This window comes from Oncorhynchus mykiss, chromosome 8 (genome assembly GCF_057628025.1).
Source record: "Oncorhynchus mykiss isolate SJ-2025 chromosome 8, ASM5762802v1, whole genome shotgun sequence".
NCBI lineage: Eukaryota > Metazoa > Chordata > Actinopteri > Salmoniformes > Salmonidae > Oncorhynchus > Oncorhynchus mykiss.
This window is the reverse complement of record NC_143029.1, coordinates 86,986,907-86,997,500: the sequence shown is the minus strand read 5'-3', so window position 1 is coordinate 86,997,500 and position 10,594 is coordinate 86,986,907. Positions and strand designations below refer to the sequence as shown.

Genomic DNA, 10,594 nt, shown 5'->3' with positions numbered 1-10,594 from the left:
CACACACACACACACACACACCACACCACACACACACACACTCTCTCTCTCTTACCTGTACCCATCGATGCAGCTGGCGTTGATGTAGTCAGACCACACACACACACACACACACACCACACACACACACACACACACACTCTCTCTCTTACCTGTACCCATCGATGCAGCTGGCGTTGATGTAGTCAGACCCCTCCACTCCTCTGATAGGCTGCAGACACACGCGTGTCGACTCGAAGGGCATGATATTCACCAGCCGGTTCTTGAACTTATTGCAGGGCAGGTTGGCACTGATGAACCTGGAGGTGTGGGCTTTGGAGTTAGCCAGTCTCTGTGAGAGAGGGAGGGAATAAGGAGAGGAGAAAAGGAGAACGGGAGAGAACAGGAGGAGAGAGAAGGGAGATAAGGAAGAGAGGAGAGAAAAGGAGGAGAGAGAAGGGAGATAAGGAAGAGAGGAGAGAAAAGGAGGAGAGAGAAGGGAGATAAGGAAGAGAGGAGAGAAAAGGAGGAGAGAGAAGGGAGATAAGGAAGAGAGGAGAGAAAAGGAGGAGAGAGAAGGGAGATAAGGAAGAGAGGAGAGAAAAGGAGGAGAGAGAAGGGAGATAAGGAAGAGGAGAGAACAGGAGGAGAGAGAAGGGAGATAAGGAAGAGAGGAGAGAGAAGGGAGATAAGGAAGAGGAGAGAAAAGGAGGAGAGAGAGAAGGGAGATAAGGAAGAGGAGAGAAAATGAGGAGGGGAGAGAAGGGAGATAAGGAAGAGAGGAGAGAAAAGGAGGAGAGAGAAGGGAGATAAGGAAGAGGAGAGAGAAGGAGGAGAGAGAAGGGAGATAAGGAAGAGGAGAGAAAAGGAGGAGAGAGAAGGGAGATAAGGAAGAGAGGAGAGAAAAGGAGGAGAGAGAAGGGAGATAAGGAAGAGAGGAGAGAAAAGGAGGAGAGAGAAGGGAGATAAGGAAGAGAGGAGAGAGAAGGAGGAGGGGAGAGAAGGGAGATAAGGAAGAGAGGAGAGAAAAGGAGGAGAGAGAAGGGAGATAAGGAAGAGAGGAGAGAAAAGGAGGAGAGAGAAGGGAGATAAGGAAGAGGAGAGAAAAGGAGGAGAGAGAAGGGAGATAAGGAAGAGAGGAGAGAAAAGGAGGAGAGAGAAGGGAGATAAGGAAGAGAGGAGAGAAAAGGAGGAGAGAGAAGGGAGATAAGGAAGAGAGGAGAGAGAAGGAGGAGGGGAGAGAAGGGGGATAAGGAAGAGGAGAGAACAGGAGGAGAGAGAAGGGAGATAAGGAAGAGAGGAGAGAAAAGGAGGAGAGAGAAGGGAGATAAGGAAGAGGAGAGAAAAGGAGGAGAGAGAAGGGCGATAAGGAAGAGAGGAGAGAAAAGGAGGAGAGAGAAGGGAGATAAGGAAGAGGAGAGAGAAGGAGGAGGGGAGAGAAGGGAGATAAGGAAGAGAGGAGAGAAAAGGAGGAGAGAGAAGGGAGATAAGGAAGAGGAGAGAGAAGGAGGAGAGAGAAGGGAGATAAGGAAGAGGAGAGAAAAGGAGGAGAGAGAAGGGAGATAAGGAAGAGGAGAGAAAAGGAGGAGAGAGAAGGGAGATAAGGAAGAGGAGAGAACAGGAGGAGAGAGAATGGAGATAAGGAGGAGGGGAGAGAAAAGGAGGAGGGGAGAGAAGGGAGATAAGGAAGAGGAGAGAAAAGGAGGAGGAGAGAGAAGGGAGATAAGGAAGAGGAGAGAAAAGGAGGAGAGAAGGGAGATAAGGAAGTGGAGAGAAAAGGAGGAGAGGAGAGAAGGGAGATAAGGAAGAGAGGAGAGAAAAGGAGGAGAGAGAGAAGGGAGATAAGGAAGAGGAGAGAGAAGGAGGAGGGGAGAGAAGGGAGATAAGGAGGAGGGGAGAGAAAAGGAGGAGGGGAGATAAGGGAGATAAGGAAGAGGAGAGAAAAGGAGGGGAGAGAAGGGAGATAAGGAAGAGGAGAGAACAGGAGGAGGGGAGAGAAGGGAGATAAGGAAGAGGAGAGAAAAGGAGGAGGGGAGAGGGTATCACTCACATGTACTTCACTTTATTGTGTTTCTTTAACAGGGACTCATTAATGTATATCACAGTAATAGCAGCAGGACTTTACTGACAGTAACAGTAAGGCATGATGTGTATAAAATGGTTGTAATGGCTATAGTAGATGGTGGTGGGTGTCCGCAGAGCTGGCAGAGCCTGCTGGAGAGATGGGAGTGGGGGAGTGGGGAGGCGTGACTGGCTCAGTACGGGACCTGGCAGCTCTCACACCACAGATGGACATCACAGGAGAGAGTGGACAGACCTGGTGTTGCTCTGTGTGGGGTGGCCAGACTGCCTGGGCTTGAACGGCAGGGCTGTAAGTCCCACAATCACCATCGCTCTCCCCCCCCCCCCCCCCCCCCCCCAGTCTCCCCCTCTCTCTCCTTCTACCACTGGAAGAGCTATAGAGCACTGGAGACCATGTAAACAGGACCTTCATGACTCCATTTAGTAAATCGTACATGGATTCTGTCTTACCCTTTTCGCTAACGCTTTACTTGACACCCAGTGTCATAACACATGACACATTCATAACCATGTCATAACAGCTGACATAACGCTGTGGTGACCCATATATTTACACCTGACGTGACAATGTATAGTGTTATTTTATGGCTGGTTATGACACCTAGATAAAAGTGTCAAAATCCACATGTATTCAAATTTGTTTTCCCCCTTCCCACGAAATGTGAAAGTTTGTTTCTTACATCCTTTGTTGTTGTAATTCATTCTTGATGGTAAAACCATTGTGGGGGCTATTTTTGTTAGACTTCAATGTCGGCGTTTGACATTATCGATCATAGTCTGCTGCTGGAAAACCATGTGTGTTATGGCTTTACACCCCCTGCTATAATGTGGATAAAGAGTTACCTGTCTAACAGAACACAGAAGGTGTTCTTTAATGGAAGCCTCTCAAATATAATCCAGTTAGAATCAGGAATTCCCCAGGGTAGCTGTTTAGGCCCGTTGCTTTTTTCATTTTTTTGTCTAATGACATGCCACTGACTTTGAGTAAAGCCAGAGTGTCTATGTATGCGGATGACTCAACACTATACACATCAGCTACTACAGCGACTGAAATGACTGCAACACTTAACAAAGAGCTGCAGTTAGCTTCAGAGTGGGCGGCAAGGAATAAATATTTATAAAACTAAAAGCATTGCATTTGGGACAAAACACTCACTAAACCCTGAACCTCAACTTAAATCTTGTAATGAATAATGTGGAAATTGAGCAAGTTGAGATGACTAAACTGCCTGGAGAAACTCTGGATTGTAAACTGTCATGGTCAAAACATATTGATGCAGTGGTACCTAAGATGGGGAAAAGTCTGTCCATAATAAAGTGCTGCTCTACCTTCTTAACAACACTATCAACAAGGCAGGTCCTACAGGCCCTAGTTTCTACCTTCTTAACAACACTATCAACAAGGCAGGTCCTACAGGCCCTAGTTTGTTGCACCTGGACTACTGTTCAGTAGTGTGGTCAGGAGCCACAAAGAGGGACTTTGGAAAATTACAATTGGCTCAGAACAGGGAAGGCACAGCTGGCCTTTGGATGTACACAGACAGCAAACATTAATAATATGCATGTCAATCTCTCCTGGCTCAAAGCGGAGGAGAGTTTGACTTCATCAATACTTGTATTTGTGAGAGGTTGAATGCATCAAGCTGTCTGTCTAAACTACTAGCACACAGCTCAGACACCCATGACATACCCCACAAGACATGCCACCAGAGGTCTCTTCACAGTCCCCAAGTCCAGAACAGACTATGGGAGGCACACAGTACTACATAGAGCCATGACTACATGGAACTCTATTCCACAGTACTACATAGAGACATGACTACATGGAACTCTATTCCACAGTACTACATAGAGCCATGACTACATGGAACTCTATTCCACATCAGGTAACAGATTTTTATTTAACTAGGCAAGTAAGTTAAGAACAAATTCTTTACAATGACGGCCTACCAAAAGGCCTCCTGTGGGGACGGGGGCCTGGGATAAAAAATAAATACAATATAAATATAGGACAAAACACACATCACAACAAGAGAGACAACACTACATAAAGAGAGACCTTAGACAACAACATAGCAAGGCAGCAACACATGACAACACAGCGTGGTAGCAACACAACATGACAACAACATGGTAGCAGCACAAAACATGGTACAAACATTATTGGGCACAGACAACAGCACAAAGGTCAAGAAGGTAGAGACAACAATACATCACACTAAGCAGCCACAACTATCAGTAAGAGTGTCCATGATTGAGTCTTTGAATGAAGAGATGGAGATAAAACTGTCCAGTTTGAGTGTTTGTTGCAGCTCGTTCCAGTTGCTAGCTGCAGCGAACTGAAAAGACGAGCGACCCAGCGATGTGTGCTTTGGGGACCTTTAACAGAATGTGGCAGAATGGGTGTTGTATGTGGAGGATGAGGGCTGCAGTAGGTATATCTGAGGGCTGCAGTAGGTATATCTGAGGGCTGCAGTAGATATATGAGGGAAGCAGTAGATATATGAGGGCTGCAGTAGATATATGAGGGCTGCAGTAGATATATCTGAGGGCTGCAGTAGATATCTGAGGGCTGCAGTAGATATATCTGAGGGCTGCAGTAGGTATATCTGAGGGCTGCAGTAGATATACAGTGCCTTGCGAAAGTATTCGGCCCCCTTGAACTTTGCGACCTTTTGCCACATTTCAGGCTTCAAACATAAAGATATAAAACTGTATTTGTTTGTGAAGAATCAACAACAAGTGGGACACAATCATGAAGTGGAACGACATTTATTGGATATTTCAAACTTTTTTAACAAATCAAAAACTGAAAAATTGGGCGTGCAAAATTATTCAGCCCCCTTAAGTTAATACTTTGTAGCGCCACCTTTTGCTGCGATTACAGCTGTAGGTCGCTTGGGGTATGTCTCTATCAGTTTTGCACATCGAGAGACTGACATTTTTTCCCATTCCTCCTTGCAAAACAGCTCGAGCTCAGTGAGGTTGGATGGAGAGCATTTGTGAACAGCAGTTTTCAGTTCTTTCCACAGATTCTCGATTGGATTCAGGTCTGGACTTTGACTTGAGCATTCTAACACCTGGATATGTTTATTTTTGAACCATTCCATTGTAGATTTTGCTTTATGTTTTGGATCATTGTCTTGTTGGAAGACAAATCTCCGTCCCAGTCTCAGGTCTTTTGCAGAATGGTCCTGTACTTGGCTCCATCCATCTTCCCATCAATTTGAACCATCTTCCCTGTCCCTGCTGAAGAAAAGCAGGCCCAAACCATGATGCTGCCACCACCATGTTTGACAGTGGGGATGGTGTGTTCAGGGTGATGAGCTGTGTTGCTTTTACGCCAAACATAACGTTTTGCATTGTTGCCAAAAAGTTCAATTTTGGTTTCATCTGACCAGAGCACCTTCTTCCACATGTTTGGTGTGTCTCCCAGGTGGCTTGTGGCAAACTTTAAACAACACTTTTTATGGATATCTTTAAGAAATGGCTTTCTTCTTGCCACTCTTCCATAAAGGCCAGATTTGTGCAATATACGACTGATTGTTGTCCTATGGACAGAGTCTCCCACCTCAGCTGTAGATCTCTGCAGTTCATCCAGAGTGATCATGGGCCTCTTGGCTGCATCTCTGATCAGTCTTCTCTTTGTATGAGCTGAAAGTTTAGAGGGACGGCCAGGTCTTGGTAGATTTACAGTGGTCTGATACTCCTCCAATTTCAATATTATCGCTTGCACAGTGCTCCTTGGGATGTTTAAAGCTTGGGAAATATTTTTGTATCCAAATCCGGCTTTAAACTTCTTCACAACAGTATCTCGGACCTGCCTGGTGTGTTCCTTGTTCTTCATGATGCTCTCTGCGCTTTTAACGGACCTCTGAGACTATCACAGTGCAGGTGCATTTATACGGAGACTTGATTACACACAGGTGGATTGTATTTATCATCATTAGTCATTTAGGTCAACATTGGATCATTCAGAGATCCTCACTGAACTTCTGGAGAGAGTTTGCTGCACTGAAAGTAAAGGGGCTGAATAATTTTGCACGCCCAATTTTTCAGTTTTTGATTTGTTAAAAAAGTTTGAAATATCCAATAAATGTCGTTCCACTTCATGATTGTGTCCCACTTGTTGTTGATTCTTCACAAAAAAAATACAGTTTTATATCTTTATGTTTGAAGCCTGAAATGTGGCAAAAGGTCGCAAAGTTCAAGGGGGCCGAATACTTTCGCAAGGCACTGTATATGAGGGCTGCAGTAGATATCTCCTGATGCAAGCAGTAGAATCAGATTTTAAAAAACAGATACAAATACACCTTATGGAACAGCGGGTACTGTGAAGCAACACACATAGGCACAGACACATGCATATACACACACACACACGATAACATACGCACTATACACGCACATATATTTTGTACTGTAAATATGTGGTAGTGGAGTAGGGGCCTGAGGGCACACAGTGTGTTGGGAAATCTGTTATGAATGTGTTGTAATGTTTTTATAATTGTAAAACTGCCTTCATTTAACTGGACCCCAGGAAGAGTAGCTGCTGCTTTAGCAGGAACTAATGGGGATCCATAATAAACCCCAGGAAGAGGAGCTGCTGCCTTGGCAGGAACTAATGGGGATCCATAATAAACCCCAGGAAGAGTAGCTGCTGCCTTGGCAGGAACTAATGGGGATCCATAATAAACCCCAGGAAGAGGAGCTGCTGTCTTGGCAGGAACTAATGGGGATCCATAATAAACCCCAGGAAGAGTAGCTGCTGCCTCGGCAGGAACTAATCGGGATCCATAATAAACCCAAGGAAGAGTAGCTGCTGCCTTGGCAGGAACTAATCGGGATCCATAATAAACCCCAGGAAGAGTAGCTGCTGCCTTGGCAGGAACTAATGGGGATCCATAATAAACCCCAGGAAGAGTAGCTGCTGCCTTGGCAGGAACTAATGGGGATCCATAATAAACCCAAGGAAGAGTAGCTGCTGCCTTGGCAGGAACTAATGGGGATCCATAATAAACCCCAGGAAGAGTAGCTGCTGCCTTGGCAGGAACTAATGGGGATCCATAATAAACCCCAGGAAGAGTAGCTGCTGCCTTGGCAGGAACTAATGGGGATCCATAATAAACCCAAGGAAGAGTAGCTGCTGCCTTGGCAGGAACTAATGGGGATCCATAATAAACCCCAGGAAGAGTAGCTGCTGCCTTGGCAGGAACTAATGGGGATCCATAATAAACCCCAGGAAGAGTAGCTGCTGCCTTGGCAGGAACTAATGGAAATCCCTAATAAATACAAATACAGTTGAAGTCGGAAGTTTACATACACCTTAGCGAAATACTAACTAAATACTAATATATATATATATAAAAAACATAAACATACTGTTGACAAGTAGGCTATGGTGTAATGGAATGTTATGCCTTGTGTGGCTGGTTCCATCCTGTCTGACTGTTCCCAGCCCCTACACCATGAGCTCTATCCTCTCTGACTGTTCCCAGTCCCTACACCATGAGTTCCATCCTGTCTGACTGTTCCCAGCCCCTACACCATGAGCTCTATCCTCTCTGACTGTTCCCAGCCCCTACACCATGAGTTCCATTCTGTCTGACTGTTCCCAGCCCCTACACCATGAGTTCCATCCTGTCTGACTGTTCCCAGCCCCTACACCATGAGCTCTATCCTGTCTGACTGTTCCAAGTCCCTACACCATGAGTTCCATTCTGTCTGACTGTTCCCAGCCCCTACACCATGAGTTCCATCCTGTCTGACTGTTCCCAGCCCCTACACCATGAGTTCCATCCTGTCTGACTTTTCCCAGCCCCTACACCATGAGTTACATCCTGTCTGACTGTTCCCAGCCCCTACACCATGAGCTCCATCCTATCTGACTGTGTCCCTACACCATGAGTTCCATCCTGTCTGACTTTTCCCAGCCCCTACACCATGAGTTCCATCCTGTCTGACTTTTTCCAGCCCCTACACCATGAGTTACATCCTGTCTGACTATGCCCTGCCCCTACACCATGAGCTCCATCCTGTCTGACTGTGTCCACCCCCTACACCATGAGTTCCATCCTATTTGACTGTGTCCCTACACCGTGAGCTCCATCCTGTCTGACTGTGTCCCTGCACCATGAGTTCCTACCCTCTGGCTCCCGGTATATATTCTCCTCTGTTAAGACGAACAGGTACAAGCACTTCTTCACCCCTGTGACCATTGCCCTTTTCAATACAGGGAAGGAGGTGGGCTTGGGAGGATGTTGAGGTTGACGAGATCATCTAAGAATGTACAGAGCACCTGACTTATTAGGCAACTTTGACATGCTGTGCTTCAGTGCCGCTCCTAGGCCTACTGTATATAGTAGTATTGATGGCTGTCATCCCTATGTAGTATTGATGGCTGTCATCCCTATGTAGTATTGATGGCTGTCATCCCTATGTAGTATTGATGGCTGTCATCCCTATGTAGTATTGATGGCTGTCATCCCTATGTAGTATTGATGGCTGTCATCCCTATGTAGTATTGATGGCTGTCATCCCTATGACTTGATCATTGTAGTAGTATTGATGGCTGTCATCCCTATGCCTTGATCATTGTAGTAGTATTGATGGCTGTCATCCCTATGTAGTATTGATGGCTGTCATCCCTATGACTAGATCATTGTAGTAGTATTGATGGCTGTCATCCCTATGCTTTGATCATTGTAGTAGTATTGATGGCTGTCATCCCTATGTAGTATTGATGGCTGTCATCCCTATGACTAGATCATTGTAGTAGTATTGATGGCTGTCATCCCTATGACTAGATCATTGTAGTAGTATTGATGGCTGTCATCCCTATGTAGTATTGATGGCTGTCATCCCTATGACTAGATCATTGTAGTAGTATTGATGGCTGTCATCCCTATGGCTTGATCATTGTACTAGTATTGACTGCTGTCATCCCTATGACTAGATCATTGTAGTAGTATTGATGGCTGTCATCCCTATGACTAGATCATTGTAGTAGTATTGACTGCTGTCATCCCTATGGCTTGATCATTGTAGTAGTATTGATGGCTGTCATCCCTATGACTAGATCATTGTAGTAGTATTGATGGCTGTCATCCCTATGGCTTGATCATTGTAGTAGTATTGATGGCTGTCATCCCTATGACTAGATCATTGTAGTAGTATTGATGGCTGTCATCCCTATGACTAGATCATTGTAGTAGTATTGATGGCTGTCATCCCTATGTAGTATTGATGGCTGTCATCCCTATGACTAGATCATTGTAGTAGTATTAATGGCTGTCATCCCTATGTAGTATTGATGGCTGTCATCCCTATGACTAGATCATTGTAGTAGTATTGATGGCTGTCATCCCTATGACTAGATCATTGTAGTAGTATTGACTGCTGTCATCCCTATGTAGTATTGATGGCTGTCATCCCTATGGCTTGATCATTGTAGTAGTATTGATGGCTGTCATCCCTATGACTAGATCATTGTAGTAGTATTGATGGCTGTCATCCCTATGACTAGATCATTGTAGTAGTATTGATGGCTGTCATCCCTATGTAGTATTGATGGCTGTCATCCCTATGACTAGATCATTGTAGTAGTATTAATGGCTGTCATCCCTATGGCTTGATCATTGTACTAATATTGACTGCTGTCATCCCTATGACTAGATCATTGTAGTAGTATTGATGGCTGTCATCCCTATGACTAGATCATTGTAGTAGTATTGACTGCTGTCATCCCTATGTAGTATTGATGGCTGTCATCCCTATGACTAGATCATTGTAGTAGTATTGATGGTTGTCATCCCTATGGCTTGAACTGTATGTCATTGTGAGCCATGTGGATTTACGTGTTCAACGTTGTTTTATAATGGTCATTTTTCTGGGACAATAAACTTAAAAACTACTGTAGAAACCCGGGCAACTGGCTGTTCCTTATGTAGACCCGCGGAACAATTTCCAAAAATAAAAACAATTAAAAAAAAAAAAAATTCTGAGGGAACTCAGTCGGGGTCTCAACTTATTGTTGCTAGGTAGAATAGTAGAGGTGCCAGTTTGAAATGTGGTTGTGCATCAGCAGATTTTCTCTTGTTTTATCAGTCACTGTTAGTTACTCCATTAGCCATGTCAGCAGATTGGTAAGTCACTCTAGCGGCCAACTATCTAAACTTGTAGTAATCACGACTGAATTACCAACCGGGGGCCCGCGTTGATATCGTTAGTCACTCTCACTCAGATATCACATTAACCTTGCTAGCAGCAGGCAAACGTGACAGGTTTGCCTGCTGCTAGCAAGGCATAATGCTATGCTAGGCTATGATAAACTTACACAAATGCTTGTCTAGCGTTGGCTGTAAAGCATATTTTGAAAATCTGAGATGACGGGGTGATTAACAAAAGGCTAAGCTGTGTTCCAATATATTTCACTTGTGATTTTCATGAATAGGACTATTTTCTGTGAAGATTTATGTCCGTTGCGTTATGCTAATTAGTGTCCGATGATGATAACGGTCCCGTTCACAGGATG

General features: G+C 44.8%; 1 protein-coding gene across 1 annotated transcript in view; it reads right to left on the bottom strand.

Moving 5' to 3' along the window:
- LOC110492646 (receptor-type tyrosine-protein phosphatase F) overlaps positions 1-10,594 on the bottom strand; it is a 349,905-nt gene that overhangs the window by 10,493 nt on the left and 328,818 nt on the right. Inside the window, 1 exon segment of the mRNA XM_090182892.1 lies at positions 153-331. Coding sequence (XP_090039018.1) covers positions 153-331 — 179 coding nt within the window.